The following is a 21,080-nucleotide window of genomic DNA, read 5'->3' as shown; positions in this document are numbered from 1 at the left end:
ATGATGGTTTAGATATTTAAGGTTACACATTAGTTATTTTAATATAGTTTTGTTTAATATGTTTAGAAGTAAACTTTTATAGTATGTCAGGACATACAGTACCCGCATTTAAGAAAATGCTTAGTGCCATGTTATTAAATCACTACATGACACAAGAATGAAAAACTTGATATTAGCATATACACCTTGTTTACAGTGTGTTACAGATGTTTGTCTGTCAATTAACAGGTCTTAACCCCCTAATGCACAGAATCTGGATCATGTTACTTGTGTAACCACCTGGAATTATTAATAATGGCAGTTTCCTTGAATCTGGCTAGAAATATGATAGTTCAAGGTTAGATTCGTTAAAGTGTTTAAGACAATTGATTGTGCTGTTGCACTTGATTAAAATAAATCAGCCTTAATGCATATGTAAACAGCAAATAATCGTGAGCACAACATAGAAGATGTATTCTAAGAATGAGAGGTGGCTCAGTATTAGATTTAATTTGCATAGTATGGTTCTAATTAATCACTGTTCAAGGGCTTATTTATGGGCACTTTTCAAAGAGACATTTGAGATAGGACTGTTATTTTCCAACCTACTAAAAATTTAATAATGACACATCTCACCTTCATTGATTCTGCCCACAATGAAAATGTATATTTTTATTCCATCATTAAAAGCGCACACACACACTTGTAGCATTTAGCAGACAAAACCAACCCAGATCTCATTTACACAACTGAGCAGATGAGAGTGAAAGAAAAAGAGTCAAGGGCCCAGCAGGGGCAGTGCTTGGATTTTAACTAACAAACTAAATGTGGTGACATAAAGCAAAGACTGATTTGTATTAACAGGCACAAAATGTATCAAAAACTATATGATTAGCACTTTTAGAAAAGCAGAGTAGACTATGTTTCTTGTTGAAATCAAAGTGCAAATGGACAGAGAAAAAAAAAGAATACAATAGGAAAGTACAACCTGCTTGAGTCAACCAAGCAGAAAACTAAAGCCTTTTTGAAAAACACACTGGTTTGCAAATTCTGCTGTTTGTAATATAGCTCAATCAGATGACTTAAAAGGAGTAAATACTTTTGCGAGGCAACATGGTATGGTCCACAGCTTTTCTGTTGCATTGCTCTATATTGAGTGTCAATCAGCAGCCAATTACACACAAGTTAATTAAGCCAAATAAAGAAAAAAAAGCCAATTTTCTTACTTCATTACAATCACAGTTTATTTCTTACAATATTCCAGAAACATTAAGTGGATGTAAATATAATGTCCTTTCTGCTAAAGGGGAAAAAACAATAAGCTGATTCATTGCACAATGTCTGTATGTGTATATCCAAAACCATGCAACACAGTAATTTAATCAAATTAACTATTGTATAATCAAACATTTTACTGAATTAACAAATGCTGTTATAACTAAACTCAATTTACATCCTGGATCTTAAGAACACTTCGTTTCTCCAAATCGTTCATTTCTTTTAAAATGAGTGTTACATTGTAGCGCAGCTCCTGGAACTTCGACATAGGAACCTATGAAAAAAGGATATTAAATATATTATAAATCAAATGTAAAGGAGTTAATGTAGTTAGGTTGTAAATATAAAGCTAAGCTTCAGTAACTCCTGCACTGCACACGATACACTTATTTTGAGTACAAAAAGACATTTATTGTGAGCTTGACAGATGTTACTTCATATTCCTAGGCAACAAATGAGGTTAAAATATTAATCATATGTATGACTGAAATATAAAGATAGCCTTTCATTTGCCCTTAAAGGCTGGAGTTTGGATTAAAATGTAATAGTGTCTTTGGGTCAGCCACAAGTATGCATCTTTAGTATAAGCTAAAAGGACACTCAAAATGGCATTAGGCAAAATCTATAAAAATATACAGTTGTTAAAACATGCCTTTTTATACCATATAGCAATGACAAAGTGGGCTCTGTAGCAAGATTTCCTTTTTTAAGTACTGGGGAACTCCTATTTACAATTATGTCTTCTAGATGAATTCAAAATGTGAACAATGCTTATGGTAGATATTTGTGTCGGGAACTGGATAAGCAGTGAGGGATGCAGTGTTGCTCAGTAAATATCAATAAATTCAGTAAAATAAGTTAGGTGGCTACAGCTAATAATAAGCAAAAAATTTTAAATGAATAATTGTGACAGAAATGACTCAAAGGATAAGTATTTTTAGTGAATTTTACAGTGACGTTCAGAGTGAAATACTGAAGAACTGTGGCAGCAAGAAACAACAATTTTTTACACTGAGCCTTACACATGAGCTACCATCATGTTAGCTGGCAATGTTGCATGATGGCCTACTGTTATGTAAATGCCTTTCTAGCCATCTTACTAGCAGTTACAACGGTAATGACATAATACTCCTAAGTCAGCTCTTTTGTGCAATAAACAGACAGAATCAGCAATTTCTTTATCATCAATGGATTAACTCTACTGTCAAATCTTGCGCTGGTTGCACATTTAAATATACATCTTTTTTTCTGTGGTGTAGAGATCACTTGCGTGTACACAAAAAGACAGAGAGAAAATGATAATCTGGTTAGAATGAGACATGATTCTCATATCAAATAAACTTTATTATAATCGAACCAAATTATCTATCAAGAAGCATATTTAGTAATCACTGTGACATTAGTTATTCATATATTTTTATGGATTATCACTTAATGCCAGGGAGTGGTTTTTTTTCATGTTTGAAATGATAGCCATTCGCTAAATGATACTAAGCAGAGGTCCACCCTGAAATAACTGGACATATACGAAATGGACAAAAGTATTAGAGCACACCTCTTAATTCCTAAAATTCAGGTTAAATCAGACATATTGCCACAGGTGTGTGAATTCAAGCACCTAGCCATACAGTTTGCATTTATTCCACGGTAAATCAACCATAAATATTATTGAAAATTGGAAGCGTTTTGAAACAACAGCACCCCAGTAGAAGCAAAAGACCACATAAAGTCACAGAACTGAGTGTTGAGGTAGATGGTGTGGGAAAAGTCCCCAATGCAAAGGATATTCCATAGCTAAAGAGTTTTAAATTTACACTGCATTAACATGAGCACAAAATCTGCACAGTTCAGAAGGGGATTCCCATGGCTGAGAACTTCATGCAAGCCTTATATTACATATTACATTATTATATTATATTTTTTATTTGTTTGGCACTCTGATGAGCAAGTCTGGGTTTGGCAGATGCCAGGAGAACTTTACCTCACTGTATTGTGCCAACTGTAAAGTTAAGTGAAGGAGAGATACTGGTAGGAGGCTGTTTTTTCAGGGGTTGGGCTTGGCCCCTTACTTCCAGTGAAGGGAAATCTTACCAAGACATTTTGGACAATCTTGTTTGGAATGATATACTCAAATAAAACTGGTTAAGAAAAACCTGTATGCCTTGTAGCAATAGGTTCATTCTCATTATAAATAAATTCTATGTAAAAAATTATAGACAACATAATTACCTCAAATTGATGAAGATTCCCATCAGAAAGTTTTAACTGCATTAGAATAGATGGCTGTAGAGCTCGAGACAAGGAACTGAAATAAATAAGGACAGTGAACTTTGTTGAAATAATGATTAATCATTTTAGCTAAGCATTTATGGGAAATATAATTAACTTGTATCATGCTCCTACTAGCTAAAAGGACCCAAGGCAAGTGTTAGGATTTTATCATTTTCAGACACACTTTTTGGGGTAAACTAGTTCTAGTATACTCTTCCAGTGGCTTTATTGAGTAGGTCGACAGTAATGATCAAAACTATTTGTATTTTGTAAACAATATGATAATAACATTGCAATTATTACAAAGGCTACATTCATATGGCTTTGTGGCCTTCATACTGGTGACAAGGTTTAGCCTTTAGCATATAAGTTACTACACGATAAGTTTTGTTTGTCTTTAAAATGTACTTCTATTAACTTTTAATTTTTGATCTTCAAAAAGGTAAACTACTATTACACTACTAAGAAATATGTAAACCTAAATAATAATCAAAGATATGCCTAAATCTATTGTCATATCTTCAGAAAATTAAATATTAAATGCAAAACACACACACTTACATACGCATCTGTATTATCCAAATGGGGTCTAACAAATGTAAATTATTCAATTTAATTTTTGGATTTTATTTTTATAAAATATTATAAAATATTTTCTATTATATAACTAAGCAGACATTTAATTGGAAATTGTAAAAAAAAAAAAAGTTAAACTATACCACTTTCTACACTCCTAATATGTATATACACTTCTAATGCTATTAAAGGACACAGGAAAATGCTCTATTTGCTTTTATTTATATTCAATTCCACATTCATATAAGCTTTTGTTTAAGGTTTCTTTTTTAAATGGAATGAGATAAGAACTCTATTACCTCAATATTCAATATCACCTTTGAGCTTATTATGTGCATCACTACTGTACCTTGTTGAAATTGCAACATCCACTCTCCATCTTAATTTTTCTAATTTAGGTAATCTTGGGCCATGCTGCATAGCATAAGCATTGAGTGCTGGTCGTCTAAAGGAGAAATCAGAAAAGGATCTAGCTGAATACTCATCGTTTTCTTGAATGCTTTAAAACTATTCATCTATCAGCCATAACATTAAAACCACCTGCCTAATAGTATATAGGTCACTGTTGTGCCACCAACATTCACATTTTATAAATGTTACACACACAGTAACTAGACATAAAACCATTTAGGAATGTACTTCACAATAGGTCTGAAGTTATGCTGTGGTATTTGGCAGCAAGGTGTTGGTAGCAGATCCTTAAAGTCATGTAGATTTTGTGGAGGAGCATCCATGGATCAAAATTGTTTATTCAGCAAATACTACAGATGCTCCATTGGATTAAAGTCTGGTGAATTAATAGTCCCAGGGCCAGACAGGCTGACTACCCATACACATCAATAAGCCTTAGACACCCATGACCCTGCCACCAGTTGTCTTCTCTTGATGCACTTTTTGCAGGTACTAGCCACTATCGGAAAACTTCACAAGACCTGCTGCTTTGGAGATGCTCTGACCCAGTCATCCTACACACAATTTGACCCTTGTTAATTCCTTGATCCTTGTGCTTGCCCAATTTTCAGCTTCTAACATCAACTGACTTTATTTGCTGCCTAATATATCCCACCCCATGACAGATGCCATTGCAATAAGATCATTTATGTTATTTATTTCACCTGTCAGTGGTTTTAATGTTATAGCCTATAGGCATAGCTGGTGACAGCACAAATGAAGCAAGTGACAACTTCTAATAAAGAATTTAAATTTGCTTAGCAGAAATTACATAAAAATTAGTTTTACTTCATACCCATTTCCAAAGACAACATGGGAGAGGTCTGCAATGAACTCATCAGAAATCCTGTAAATGACACAAAAGCAAATGGCGAAAATATTTTTTTTGTCATACATGGAAGTTTTTACCAGATATGCACATCATTAATCCTAGATTGCTTCTTACGCTTTGTAATTTTTATCCCTTCTAAAACAATATACAAAGTAATTGAGAAATAATGATGTCTTTTGATCTCTCTCACACACACACACACACACACAATAAATCTCAATAAATTAAAATATTATTAAAAAGTTGATCTATTTTAGTAATTCAATACAAAAAGTGAAACTCATTGTATAGATTAATTACACACAGACTGATATTACAAGTGTTTATAATGATTATGGCTTACAGCTAAAGAAAACCCAAAATTCAGTATCTCAGAAAATGAGAATATTGTGAAAAGTTTAATATTGGAGACTCGTGGTGTCGCACTCTAATCAGCAAATTAACTCAAAACACCTGCAAAGGTTCAGGCTACACAATCATGTGGGAAGACTGCTGACTTGACAGTTGTCCAGAAGCCGATCATTGGCACCCTGTACATGGAGTGTAAGACACAAAAGGTCATTGCTAAAGAAGCTGCTGTTTACAGAGTGCTGTATCCAAGCACATTAATGGAAAGTTGAATGGAAGGAAAAAATGTGGTAGAAAAAGATGAAACGAAGCCCATTCAAGAATGTGGGGGAGATTCACCAAGAGTGGACTACAGCTGGAGTCAGTGCTTTAAGAGCCACCACGCACATACGTATCCATGGGCTACAACTGACGCATTCCTTGTGTTAAGCCACTGCTGAACCAGAGACAACGTCAGAGGTGTCTTACCTGGGCAAAGGACAAAAAAGGACTGAACTGTTGCTCAGTTGGCCAAAGTCGTCTTGACGAAAGAAATTTTTGCATTTCATTTGGAAATCAATTGCTGTAGCGATGCTGTAGGAGCCTCTTAAAGATGATGTTACAGGTCTGTGAGAGCCAGAAATCTTGCTTTTTTGTAGGTGACCAAATACTTATTTTCCACCATAATTTTTCTCATTTTGTCTCTCATAGTTGTTGAAAATTACAGGCCTCTCTCATCTTTTTAAGTGGCAGAACTTGCACAATTGGTGGCTGAAATGCACTGTATGTAAGATATATATATATATATATATATATATATATATATATATATATATATATATATATACACACATACACACACACACACACACACACACACACACACACACACACACACACACACACACACACACACACACACACACACACACACACACACACACACACAAAGTGAAGCTTTGTGTAGGGACTGGACTGCTGAGGACTGGGGTAAAGTAAAAGGTGAGCGCTACTATCACTCCTGTGTCATGCCAACAGTAAAGCATCCTGAGAGGGGTTGCTTCTAGGGGTTGCCAAGGGAGTGGACTCACTCACAATCTTGCCTGAGAACACAGCCATGAATAAAGAATGGCACAAAAACATCCTCAGAGAGCACCTTTTCTGATCAAGGAATGCCTTTCTTCAACATGATGGCGCACCTTGCTATAAGGCAAAAGTGATAACTAAGTGGATAACATAGAGCTTGGAAAAAGAAGGGTCAACACTGCATACATTTACTCTTTGCATAAACATATATTTCAGTATACCATAGTAAACATCTGACAAAAAGATTTAAAAACAATGAAGCAGCAGACTTTGTGAAAATTTATATTTGGGTCATTCTTAAAACTTTTGGCTGTACAGTTAAAAACAACTAGAAAAACAATTGTATTAAAACTAATTAAATGGCAAGCCAACTGAACCTCTTACCTGAGCTCACGAAGATCTTCTTCAAAACTCTAAAGAGATAGGAAAAAAAAAAAAAAAGCAGTTGGTATTTCAATGTGCTTTAATGAAAACATGGCTAGGACATTATGCAACCATTAATTGTTTTAAGGTCTCACCTTAAGCAATATCTGCATTACCTTTATCATACAACATAGAAAATGCCCACAATACTGCTCAAAATTTTAAGCAATGAAAGCCTTTCTCCCTATTCAAAAGGGTGAAACGCTGTGGCGACCCGTCTCCATACCCCCCTGCCCTTTACATCAGCCTCTTTAAAAACAACTACCGGCATGTCTTCCATCACAGCATCCATAAACCTCCTCCTTGGTCTTCCTCTTTTCCTCCTTCCTGGTGGCTCCATATCTGCATTACCTTTATCATAGAACATAGAAAATGCCCACAATACTGCTCAAAATTTTAAGCAATGAAAGCCTTTCTCCCTATTCAAAAGGGCGAAACGCTGTGGCGACCCGTCTCCATACCCCCCTGCCCTTTACATCAGCCTCTTTAAAAACAACTACCGGCATGTCTTCCATCACAGCATCCATAAACCTCCTCCTTGGTCTTCCTCTTTTCCTCCTTCCTGGTGGCTCCATCCTCAGGATTCTTCTACCAATATACCCCATGTCCCTCCTCTGCACATGTCCAAACATCTCCCTCACCTTGTCTGTAAAACGTCCTACATGTGCAGTCCTTCGTTACTAATCCTATCCACTTCCTGCTTCACCACCATCTCCATACCATCCAACCCTCTCGCTCGCTCTCACTCATTTTCCTCGTTCATCAGCTGCTCAAAATACTCCCTCCATCTTCTCAACACACTCTCCTCACTAGTCAACACATTTCAATCTCCATCCTTTATTGCTCTAAATTTATTGCACATCCTTTCCAGCTCGGTCCCTCTGCCTGGCCAATCGATATAAATCCTTTTCTCTTTCCTCAGTGTCCAACTTCTCATACAGCTCTTCATAAGCCTTTTCCTTTGCTTTAGCCACATCCCTCTTTATCTGCTGCTGCATCTCTTTGTACTCCTGCCTACTTTTCTCATGACTCTGTCGATCCCAATTCTGTTTTGCCAACCTCTTTCTCCTTATGCTTTCCTGCAATTTCTCATTCCACCACCACGTCTCTTTATCTTCCTTTCTTTTCCAGATGTCACACCAAGTACCTTTCTAGCTGTCTCCCTTATCACTTCTGCAGTAGTTGCCCAATCATCCAGCACCTCTTCACCACCACCGAGCCCCTGTCTGACCTCTTCCCTGAACCTTACACTTCAGTCTTCCTCCTTTAGTTTCCACCATTTTATTATTCTTTCAGTCCCTACTCTCCTTCCCTTTTTCACCTCCAAAACCATCCTACAGACCACCATCCGATGCGGTCTTGCTACGCTGTCCCCTGCCAACACCTTACAGTCTTCAATCTCCTTCAGGTTACATCTCATATATAGAACATAGTCCACCTGTGAGCCCCTTCCTCCACTCTTATACGTCACCCTATGATCCTCCTTCTTCTTAAACTTAGTAAGAGATACATATATATATACACACACAAACAGTCAGGCGCTGAAATATTTGGACAGTGACAGGTTTTGTTATTTTAGCTGTTTACCAAAACATATTCAGAATACAGTTATATAATTAACAGAGGCTTAAAGTGCAGACACTCTTCTGTAATTTGAGTACATCAAAATTTGAAGAAGGGTTTAGGCATTACAGCTCCTTAATATGTAGCCGACTCTTTATCAAGTGGCCAAAAGTCAAAAATATTTGAAATAGTTGTAAACCTACAAGTCAATCACCAGATCTCAACCCAATAAAGCATGCATTTTACTTGCTTAAGACAAAACTTAAGGCAGAAAGACCCACAAACAAGCAACAACAGCAGGAACGGCATGGCAAAGAATCACAAAGGAGGAAACCCAGCATTTTGTGATGTCCATGGGTTCAAGACTTCAGTCAGTCATTGCCCCAAAGCACTCTCAACAAAGTATTAAGAATGGACATTTTATTTACGGTAATGTTAATTTAATTCAATATATTTTTATCTGTATAGTGCTTTTAACAATAAACATGCAGCTTTACACAGATAATGTGGTGATAAAAATTAACAAGATGTTCTTTATAAGAGTAAGTTTGTCCCTGATGAGCAAGCCGATGGCAACTGTGACAAGAAAAACTTCCCGAGATGGCATAAGGAAGGAACCTTGAGAGGAACCAGACTTAATTGGTGTTTGACTTGTTTGCCGCGAGTTCCGTGTTTGTTTGTGTTTTTCTCTTTTAATAATCCTAAATTGTTTCTGTCTTCCTGACTTGTGCCTGTAGTCAGTTAAACTCGACTACCACTATATTCATTGTCTCTCACTTTATCTTATTTGTGCATCTTAACTCTGTTCATGATTATAAGCACTATGCCGGCTGTGTGTTTGACTTTGAGCACAGGTGAGGACTTGTTCGATTTGCAAACGGTGGCGTTGGAGATGGAGGTTTTGGAGAAACAGATTCGCGAGCTGCATGAAAAGCATGCCCGGCTGCGAGAGCGGAAAGCGGCGCTGGAAACATCCCGGGCGGACGCGCACTCGTCCCAGGTAAATTCCCGGGTTGAACCCAACGCTCCCAGCACCTCAACTCCGCGTGTTTCTCTGCCCAGACCCAGCGCACCTACAACTCAGCAGCGGCGGAAGAGACAAGCCAAGCCCCGGTCGAAGACGTCTCCCCCACCACCACTACGGGCCTTCGAGATCTCGACCGAGAACCGCTTCGCCCCTCTCCGCGAGACGGAACGCGACACTGTGATTCTCGGAGATTCCATCGTCCGGCATGTCCGCGCTACTGGAGCTAAAGGTAAGGTGCACACTCGCTGTTTTCCTGGTGCTCGTGTTCTTGATGTCGCTGCGCAGGTACCCGCGATCCTGAAGGAGAACTTCGGAGCGGTTGTTCTTCATGCCGGAACGAACGACACCAGGCTGAGGCAAACGGAGTTCTTGAAGAGGGATTTCAGGATCCTGGTGGAGACAGTACGCAGCACATCACCCACAACGAGGATCATAGTGTCAGGACCTCTTCCCACTTACCAGCGGGGGGCTGAGAAGTTTAGTAGACTTTTAGCTCTAAATGAATGATTACAGTCATGGTGTCGAGAACATAAACTTCTCTTTGTTAATAACTGGAACTGTTTCTGGGAGCGTCCTAGGTTCTTCCGCCCTGATGGCCTGCACCCCAGCAGAGTTGGAGCAGCAGTGCTATCAGATAACATCTCTAGGATACTTCACACCATCTGACTGGTAAGACATCAGGAAATCTTCAACAATGAGAACACGCATATTACAGACCAAATAGTTACAAGTTCACACACAGCCCATTTTATAGAAACCGTATCTATCCCTCGTGTAGTAAAACCAAAAATTAAATACACAAGATCCAGAAACAATCTCATTGTAGTTAAAACTGAAAAATGCCAGATAAGCAAACACCAAAAAGTTCTAAAGTTTGGTCTTTTAAACATTAGATCACTTGCACCCAAAGCACTGATTATAAATGAGATGATCACAGAGAATAATCTCGATGCACTCTGTCTCACTGAGACCTGGATTAAACCAGGTGATTATATGGGTCTAAACGAGTCTACACCGTCAGGATATTTTTATAAGCATGAGCCCCGTCAATCTGGTCATGGGGGGGGTGTAGAAACCATTTATACTGCCTCTCTTAATGTCAGTCAGATATTAGGATTCAGCTTTAAATCATTTGAAGTGCTCGTTCTCAAAGTTGTACTTTCAGACATGCATAGAAAACTCGCTCTGGTCACCGTGTACAGACCCCCAGGGCCCTACGCTGATTTTCTTCAAGAGTTTGCTGGTTTTCTATCAGACCTCTTGATCAATTTTGATAAAGTGCTGCTTGTAGGAGATTTTAATATTCATGTAGATGATGTAAACGATGCTCTAGGATTATCATTTGTTGACTTATTAAACTCTTTTGGGGTTAAACAAAACGTCACCAGACCAACTCATCGCTTTGACCACACATTAGACTTAATAATATCACACGGTGCAGACGTCACTGATATAGTTATTTTACCTCAGAGTGATGACATCACAGACCATTACCTCATACTGTACACACTACCGGTAGAGCAGATTAGCCGTGTTGCACCACGTTATCGACTTAGTAGGACTATTGTTCCAACCACTAAGGACAGATTCATAAATAACCTGCCTGATTTATCTCAATTTCTCACTAAACCCATAACTACTAATAATCTTGATGAGATAACTAAGAACATAGACCTTATCCTCACTAGCACATTAGACACCGTTGCCCCATCCGGTTAAAAAGGTTAGAGAACAAGCACCTGCACCTTGGTATAATAGTCATACGCATGCCCTCAAGAGAACAGCACGTAATCTGGAGAGAAAATGGAGGAAAACTAAATTGGAGGTATTTAGAATTGCGTATAAAGACAGTATGCTCAGCTACAGACAGGCGCTAAAAGCTGCTAGAGCTGAACACCTGAGCAAACTCATAGAAAACAACAAAAACAATCCCAGGTTCCTTTTCAGTACAGTAGCTAAACTAACTACAAATCAGGGCTCTGAAAATTGTGTTCCATCACAGTTTAGTAGTGAGGACTTTATGATTTTCTTCACTGAAAAATAGATAACATTAGAAAAACAATTGTGGCAGTTCAACCTCTGACAGCATCTCCTGAGACAGTGTTACCTTCAACTCCACAACTCCACTGTTTTACATGTATAGGACAGGAAGAGCTGTATAATGTTATTGCCAAAGCTAAATCGACAACATGTCAGTTAGATCCAATTCCTACTAAATTACTGAAGGAAGTGTTATATACAACTGGTGAACCTCTTCTAAATATTATTAACTCTTCACTATCGTTATGACATGTCCCTAAATCCCTCAAGTTAGCAGTTATTAAGCCCCTCATTAAAAACCTAATCTGGATCCAAACACGTTATCAAATTACAGACCAATTTCAAATCTCCCATTTATGTCTAAGATTTTAGAAAAGATTGTTGCTGCACAGTTATGTTCCTACCTGCAAGAGAACAATATCTTTGAAGAATTTCAGTCAGGTTTTAGGCCCCATCATAGCACAGAAACTGCTCTAGTTAAAATAACTAATGACCTGTTTTTAGCTTCAGACCAAGGCTTCATCTCGCTGTTGGTTTTACTAGATCTTAGTGCTGCATTCGACACTATAGACCATGATCTCCTCCTAGATCGCTTACAAAATTACATCGGCATTCAGGGACAGGCATTAGGCTGGTTTAAATCCTACCTGTCCGATCGTTACCATTTCGTAGATTTAAATAGAGAGCTATCCAGGCTAATGCAAGTAAATTATGGCGTGCCGCAAGGTTCAGTTCTAGGACCCCTGCTCTTCACAATATACATGCTTCCGTTAGGAAATATTATTAGAAGGCATGGAATTAGCTTCCATTGTTATGCTGATGATACTCAGCTATATATTTCATCTAAACCAGGCGATACAGCTCAATTAACCCGGATAACTGAGTGTGTTAAGGAAATAAGAGATTGGATGACCCATAACTTTCTACTTTTAAATTCTGATAAGACTGAGATTTTGCTCATCGGCTCAAAAACTAGTATACAGACGCTCCAGCATCCCAACCTGCATTTAGACGGATGTTCTGTAACCACTAGTTCAACGGTAAAAGACCTGGGTGTTATTTTAGACAGCGACTTGTCTTTCAAAAATCACATCAATCAAGTTACAAAAACAGCCTTCTTTCACCTTAGAAATATTTCTAAGTTAAGAAACATGTTGTCTATATCCGATGCAGAGAAGCTCGTCCATGCGTTCATGAACTCCAGAATAGACTACTGTAATGCATTACTAGGTGGATGTCCTGCGTCATTGATAAACAAGCTTCAGGTAGTGCAGAATGCAGCAGCCAGAGTTCTTACAAGGTCAAGAAAATATGATCACATAACCCCAATCCTATCGTCCCTACATTGGCTTTCTGTTAAGTTTCGAATAGACTACAAACTATTACTTCTCACTTATAAAGCACTAAATGGTTTGGCTCCCATGTATCTATCCAGTCTTTTAACATGCTACAATCCGCCACGCTCCCTGAGATCTCAAAACTCTGGGCTTCTAGTAGTTCGTAGAATAGCAAAGTCCACTAAAGGTGGTAGAGCATTTTCACATTTAGCTCCTAAACTCTGGAATAGTCTTCCTGACAGTGTTCGGGGCTCAGACACACTCACCCAGTTTAAGTGTAGATTAAAAATCTTTTTAGCAAAGCCTACACATAACACACATCGCATATCATAACCTTGTGCTTCCAGAACATCTGATCACATGCACATTATCAACTTGTGCTGTGAATATCATGAACAGCAGCTACGCTAATTCCTCTCCACTGCTTCTCTTTCTCTCCCCATCCCGAGACACCCTGAGGTTTGGCCAGCTCCAGTCACGTCCCACCTCGTGATGATTACGGACCTTGAAGAAGTAGATGCCGAACTCGCAAACATCCCGAACCATCTAGAGACGTACCAGTGCCATTTGGATCCCGCTACATGTGTGGAGTTTTTGACCTTTCTGGAGTGTTTAAAGGCTCTGCCATGGAGAAGCTGATGCTGGATCTGTGGTGATCACAAATGCTAAGCTCATAAAACTCGGAGCTACTAACCATATAGACTGTTTAAGACTGCAGAAAGAACATTACTTATAATCTTATACTCCAGTACTCATGTTAGTTCTCACTGTCCAGTGTTCTGTATTGTTGAAAGATTTATGATCAAACCCTTGATGTCGCCCAGATGAGGATGGGTTCCCCTTTTGAGTCTGGTTCCTCTCAAGGTTTCTTCCTCATAACATCTAAGGGAGTTTTTCCTTGCCACAGTCACCACAGCTTGCTCATCAGGGACAAATTCACACCATTCACCATCACTGTTGATATGTGTAAAGCTGCTTTGAGACAATGTCTGTTGTGAAAAGCGCTATACAAATAAACTTGACTTGACTTAATTTGTCCATTTACTTTTGAGCCCCTGAAATGAGGTAACACTGTAATAAAATGGTTGTAATCCTAAATGCCATAAGATATTTTGTTCAACCCCTCTAATTAAGCCTGAACGTCTGCTCTTCAATTGCATCTCAGTTGTTTCATTTCAAATCCGATGTGGTGGCATGCGTATCCAAAATCATGAAGATTGTGTCACTGTCCAAATATTTCTGGGCCTAACTGTAATACATATACACAGGTAGTCCTCTACTTATGCTGGAGATATGTTACAACGACTCTATCGTAAGTAACAAAAAATATAGTAAGTCGAAGATGGTACTATGACCATGACCGTCTTTCCTGCTTCATGCTGATTTAAAATTAAAATTTTCTGCTCTAAAGTGATGGCTTTTCTCTTCGTTTTTTCACTACCAGCAGGAGACATACTTAGGTGCTTTTATGAATTAAATTGCTGTTTAAAACCATTTGGAACAGAAAAACAGACAACTTTACATCTCACAGGGCGAGAGATACGCTCATCCCAGCTGTGCGCCCAACGTATCTTACGTACCTGCTTGTGCTTGTTGCATAGAAATGTCAATATTTTTATAATTTTGTTTAATCGCTATCGTAAGATCGAAAAATTGTAAGCCGAAAAACATCGTAACTCGGGGACCATCTCTATTATATGAAATATTATACATAATTATATATAAAAATGGACAGTATTCAAAAGTCAGTAGTCAGAGGACAGTAAATCTATAATGATATACACACTGCACACGTTTGAAACTGGTTTTGCATCATATTATGCCTTTTCTCCATTTAATCAGACTACAATACATTATTTTAATAATGAATAGATCTGATTAAAAAAAATACAAAAATAATATTTTCACTACACAAATTTTATTATTATTATTGACAACATACCAGAAGAGACTATTCAGCTTTTTATTCTAAATTTCACTTATGAAAGGTAAATACCCTTTTCGTAAAGTATAAGAAATTGACCCAAAAACCCGCTCTCCTTAGTTACTGTTGCTATGTCTGACAAGCTAGTGCGCCATTGTTTATACATTTATGAAAACTGCATTCACTTTAATCCATGTAGACCATGAACTGTATGTATGAAGGCATCGGAAATGCAAATGCCAAAGGAATAGCGATTCCTTATAGGTTTTGGGCAGGTTGCATACGCAACGCAGTGTGAAAAAGCAAACGTGGTAATTAATATTGCTATTTAAATATGACATGGTCATAACTCATAAGAGACTGGAAATATAGTTGCAAGTTGCCAAAGTAAAACCCCAAACGGTATAATATAAACCCAAATGCAAGATTTTGGTTGGCTAAATGTCTGCCCCATTTCTGTACAAACACATAATACACGTACCTCTTGTTTCATTGAAGTTGACGGTTGACGAAAAGCTTCTTTCAGGAGCTCATACATGCCTGAAACAATGTAGCCAAGTTTTTCTTCTGAGAGGGAATTATTTTCGATAATGTCTGTCATGGACACACTGCACTCCTTCTCCTCCAGGGCATTTACCACAACTGCAAATCAATAGTGCAAATATTTAACAACTCACATTTTATTGTCCTAATGATGTTCAAACTCCTAATGATGCTCTCTGCTAGCTTTCTCACCTTTAAGAATTTGCCTGAAGAGTTGCTTATCCAAATCTTTTAAATGTTTAGCCATGCTGACGACTTCTCTGGGAATTCTTCCTCCCCAAAACCCAACTTTATGCTCAGACATCGTGTCGTAATTCGTCCCGAGTGTCTCTTTAGGTCAGTATATAACCACATCGGCAACAAGACCGCACAAAACACTGCCTGTTATACTAAGACCATTGCTACATTCATCACCAAGTGTCAGCTGCAAATGTTTTCCTCTCCCAGTTGTATCTCCAATTCGCAATTTCGAAATATCGACACTTCCGCCTTCTGCGGATAGTAAAAAAAAAATAAGAACAGAAAGTAAGAGAAATCTGTGATTACAGATTTCGTGTATCATTTAGAGTTTGGGTTTATATTTTAATTATGTTGTATGATTTTTAATATATATGTCTCTAATGTTGGGGAAAAAAAGAGGTTCCAAGCTGTGAAGTTCCGAGTTCCCAGTTGTCGCGAACACGGCTTTAACGGTACTGATTCGCAAAACGTCCGCCCTAGTTAATGCGTCATGTGATCTGCCCGAACAGAATTATGGGAAAATGAAATGTTTGAGGAAGCTATGTTCAGCTATTGTTGTCGCAAATTTAAAGACTTTGTTCCCTTTTTCACATTTTGTTAGGTTCCTTTTGAATAATATTAATTTTTATTAAATAATTCATCTTATTAAATGAGGAATATATATATATATATATATATATATATATATATATATATATATATATATATATATATATAAATACACACACTAAACAAAATATAAACGCAACACTTTTGTCTTTGACCAAATTTTTCACGAGCTGGACTCAAAGATCTAAGACTTTTTCTATGTACACAAAAGGCCTATTTCTCTCAAATATTTACAAATCTGTCTAAATCTGTGCTAGTAAGCACTTCTCTGTTGCAGAGATAATCCATCCACCTCACAGGTGTGGCATATCAAGATGCTGATTAGACAGCATGATTATTGCACAGGTGTGCCTTAGGCTGGCCCAAATAAAAGGCCACTCTAACATATGCAGTTTTCTCACACAGCACAATGCCACGATGTCAAGTTTTGAGGGGACGTAAAATTGGCACGCTGATTGCAGGAATGCCCACCAGAGCTGTTAATTGAATGTTCAATTCTCGACTATAAGCTGTTTCAGAGAATTTGGCAGTACATCCACCCGGCCTCACAACCACAGACCACGGGTAACCACACCAGCCCAGGACCTCCACATCCAGCAGCTTCACCTACAAGATTGCCTGAAACCAGCCTCCTTGATAGCTGCTGCAACAATTGGTTTGCATAGCCAAAGAATTTCTGCTCAAACTGTCAGAAACCGTCTCAGGGAAGCTCATCTGCATGCTCGTCGGCCTGGCTGCAGTTCGCAGTGGCGTCTGGCACTTTGGAGAGGTGTTCTCTTCATGGATGAATCTCTGTTTTCACTGTACAGGGCAAAATGCTTGAGGCAAATGGTGGCCACACCAGATACTGACTGTTTTTGGACCCCCCCAATACAGTTAAAGTGCAGATTTTTAGAGTGGGCTTTTATTGTGGCCAGCCTAAGGCACACCTGTACAATAATTATGCTATCTAATCAGCATCTTGATATGCCACACCTGTGAGGTAAATAGATTATCCTGGCAATGGGGAAGTAGCACAGATTTAGACAGATTTGTAAACAAAATTTGAGAGACATGGGCCTTTGTGTGTGTATATAAAATGTCTTGGATCTTTGAGATCGGCTCATGAAAAATGGGGGCAAAAACAAAAGTGTTTATCGTTTTGTTCAGCGCACACACACACACACACACACACACACACATACACACACACACACACACACACAGAGACCAGGCATAACTTTATGGCCACCTGTGTAATATTGTGTTGCCTTTTGCAGATCATTTTGTCTTCCACTTGCTTAAACTTGAACAGGGGTGCCCAAACTTTCGCATGCCACTGTAAGTATTGTAATATTGCCATTCACTCTATTTGAACTATTAAGGCTAAATTCCACTGCTGCTGACACTGCTGAAAGCATTGTGTAGAACTTGGTATCTGCTGAAGAACAAGGTAAAGAAAAAGAAAAGTGAATTAATACATTTTATTACAAAATAAATATTCTGGAAGACTTTTAACTAAGGTTTTGATTATGTTTTTGGCTTTATTTTATATTAGGCTTTTTTAGTCACAAGCCAGAAAATCATATTAAAGTTACATTAGACAGAAATATAATTTTATTAGTTCTTAAGAGTAAATTTTATTTTTTAAGATTTTCACTGACACGTTGTTTAGCATCTTATGTTTGAGATACATAGTAATGCAATTTTTTAAAAGCCACAGGCCAAATAATGAATACATAAGCATTTATTCAAATTCAATATGCAAAAATATCTTTAATTTTATATACAAATATACATTGAGTAAATTATTGAATGTACAGTGCAAAGTGATTTATCCAATTTAATATAAAAGCTGGTAAAACACAGACAGCAGTATTATTAGGCATTTTAGTGCAAATAAATGTAAACATTGGCTGGATGATGACTCATAAGGCGATAATGTTCTCTGTATTTAAAAGTGACCAGAAGAAGGCACATCTCCCAGGCGCACACTGCCTAGAAAAGTGGAATGATCTGTCATGCTGATGAACAAGTCCTCATAAACAATGCGGATGGAAATGCGTTGGTGGGCACGCAGAATGTTCACACCAGCTGTATAACATGTGTTGAACTTGCGTTGTCTCGTCTCAAAGCTACATGTACAGCGCAGAAATGGTAAGCGATCCACCAGCACTTCGTAGCTTGCTATGTCCATGAAGTTGAGATAGTAGATCTGTTTAGCACCAAAACACACAAAAGAATTATCCTGTAGGAATGTTTTCATGAGTGTAAGGACAAACTTAGGTGAGGATGTTGTAAATGAACAAGTCATATGATTGTGTGTAGTAACCATATGTAAAACCTTTAGTTATTAGCTTTTGTTAACATAAACACTAATTAAAAACAAAGCAATTACATGAACAAAACAGATCTATTGCACAAACTTGTTATAAAAATAACTGTTTCTGTTATAAGCCATGGTGAAACTTATTCAGTGGCCTCATATTTACACAATAATTAATCAAACTAAATCTTTAAAGCTTGTGTGTGTGTGTATAATATATATATATATATATATATTAATTACAGTGCCCTCCACAATTATTGGCACCCCTGTTTAAGATGTGGTCGTGGACTTCTAAAAATTCTCCTTTTTTTTAAAACAACATAGAACCCAAATGCAAAAAAAGAGAAAAATCCAACCTTTCATTTAAGTACATAACTTTGGTGGTAAAAAAAATCATACATTTAGAAAAAAAAAAAACCTTGAAATCATGTGTGCCACAATTATTGGCACCCCTAACAATTAATCTGAAAAATTTAATTTATTTTTTTTTTTATATATTTTTCTGTAGTTGCTAAGGTTGGTCAGGGTATCTAGGGACTTTTAATTAGTAATTCATGATTTCCTGTTTCCCTGGGGTATAAATATGACGTGACACAGAGGCCTAATTCTCTTACCCATTTGTCAACATGGAAAAGACAAGAGAACACACCATTCAAGTAAGGCAGATGTGTGTCGACCTTCATAAGTCAAGCAATGGCTACAAGAGAATAGCCACTCGCCTTAACTTGCCGGTATCTACAGTCAGAGGAATCATTAAGAAGTTTAAAACAACTGGAACAGTGACAAACAAGGCTGGAAGAGGTCCCAAGTTTATCTTGCCACAACGCACAGTGAGGAGGATGTTAAGAGAAGTAAAAAAATTTCCCAAGCTCACCGTCACAGAATTGCATCAAAGAGTGGCATCTTGGGGTCACAGAGTCTCCAAAACAACCATCAGACGCTCTCTACATGCCAACAAGCTGTTTGGGAGGCATGCAAGGAAAAAGCCTTTTCTCACTAACACTCACAAACATAAACGCCTGGAGTTTGCTAAGCGGTACTGGGACTTCAACTGGGATCGTGTGCTTTGGTCAGATGAGACTAAGATTGAGCTTTTTGGCAACAAACACTCTAAGTGGGTCTGGCGTAAAACAAAAGATGAGTATGCCGAAAAGCACCTCATGCCCACCGTGAAGTATGGTGGAGGATCTGTGATGCTGTGGGCCTGTTTCTCTTCAAAGGCCCTGGGAACCTTGTTAGGGTGCATGGCATTATGAACGCTTTGAAGTACCAGGATATTTTAAATAAAACCTGATGGCCTCTGCCAGAAAGCTGAAGATGGGTCGTCATTGGGTCTTTCAGCAGGATAATGATCCAAAACATGTGGCAAAATCTACACAAAAGTGGTTCAGCAGTCACAAACTCAAGGTCCTCCCATGGCCATCTCAGTCCCCAGACCTCAACCCAATCGAAAACCTGTGGGGCGAGCTAAAGAGAAGAGTGCATAAGAGAGGACCCAGGACACTGGATGATCTAGAAAGATTGTGCAAAGAAGAATGGTCAAAATCCTCTCTGTGTTCTCCAATCTTGTGAAATGTTATAGGAGGAGATTAAGTGCTGTCTTGTTGGCAAAAGGAGGTTGTACAAAGTATTAACATCAGGGGTGCCAATAATTGTGGCACACATGATTTCAAGGTTTTTTTTTTTTTTTTCCACCAAAGTAATGTACTTAAATAAAAGGTTGGATTTTTCTCTTTTTTTGCATTTGGGTTCTATGTTGTTTAAAAAAAGCAGAATTTTTGAAGTCCACGACCACATCTTAAACAGGGTGCCAATAATTGTGGAGGGCACTGTATATATATATATATATATATATATATATATATATATATATATATATATATATATATATATATATATATATATATATATATATATATATATATATATATATATATATATATATATATAAATATTTTTTAAATGTATTCATTTCTTTTTTACATTTTAAAAAAAGAGATGCATACCTAAATAAAAAGACCAGGAGTGTACTCACTTCTACCTGACTATAGATGAAGTAGATGCCATCCATGAGCACCTCTAACTCTCCAGAGCGTGAGTGCAACTTGAAAACCTTGTGGTGGTTTAAGACCATCTTCCAGTTTTTCAGCAAACTCTCTCGAAGATCTCAATATACAAAAAAACCCTCAATATTAGACACAGAACCATATTTTTATTATTTTTTTACTGTTATATAGTCACTTCTGAAATATCTTTTGAGGATTTGT

At 37.7% G+C, this 21,080-nt stretch overlaps 2 protein-coding genes across 4 annotated transcripts in view; both read right to left on the bottom strand.

Annotated features, from left to right (window-relative positions):
* Positions 1-1,196: 1,196 nt before the first annotated feature.
* On the bottom strand, positions 1,197-16,346 carry commd5 (COMM domain containing 5). The gene is made up of 7 exons (XM_046850150.1): positions 15,849-16,346; positions 15,595-15,755; positions 7,184-7,212; positions 5,351-5,401; positions 4,454-4,549; positions 3,487-3,562; positions 1,197-1,531 (listed from the first exon to the last, which is right to left on the bottom strand). The coding sequence occupies exons 1-7, from the start codon at positions 15,958-15,960 to the stop codon at positions 1,424-1,426; spliced, it is 633 nt and encodes a 210-aa protein (XP_046706106.1). The 5' UTR covers positions 15,961-16,346; the 3' UTR covers positions 1,197-1,423.
* Positions 16,347-18,116: 1,770 nt separating this feature from the next.
* Positions 18,117-21,080, bottom strand: part of LOC124385710 (ectodysplasin-A-like) — a 44,775-nt gene continuing 41,811 nt past the window's right edge. Inside the window, exons 6-7 of one of the 3 annotated variants that reach the window (XM_046848937.1) lie at positions 20,849-20,979; positions 18,117-18,699 (exon numbers count right to left, since the gene is read on the bottom strand). In XM_046848937.1, coding sequence (XP_046704893.1) covers positions 18,439-18,699; positions 20,849-20,979 — 392 coding nt within the window. In that variant the 3' untranslated portion in view covers positions 18,117-18,438. Of the gene's footprint in view, positions 18,700-20,819; positions 20,980-21,080 lie in introns of all 3 variants that reach the window. The other 2 variants (XM_046848938.1, XM_046848939.1) reach the window with 2 other exon arrangements.

This window comes from Silurus meridionalis, chromosome 5, assembly GCF_014805685.1.
Source record: "Silurus meridionalis isolate SWU-2019-XX chromosome 5, ASM1480568v1, whole genome shotgun sequence".
NCBI classification, from domain to species: Eukaryota; Metazoa; Chordata; class Actinopteri; order Siluriformes; family Siluridae; genus Silurus; species Silurus meridionalis.
This window is presented reverse-complemented; position numbering and strand designations above follow the sequence as displayed.

Coding starts and splice junctions, on each gene's coding strand:
- commd5 (XM_046850150.1), bottom strand. CDS start 15,960: ATGTCTGAGCATAAAGTTGGGTTTTGGGGAGGAAGAATTCCCAGAGAA. Junction 7,213..15,594: donor CAACTTCAATGAAACAAGAG/GTACGTGTATTA, acceptor CTATCTCTTTAG/AGTTTTGAAGAAGATCTTCG. Junction 5,402..7,183: donor GAAGATCTTCGTGAGCTCAG/GTAAGAGGTTCA, acceptor TGTCATTTACAG/GATTTCTGATGAGTTCATTG.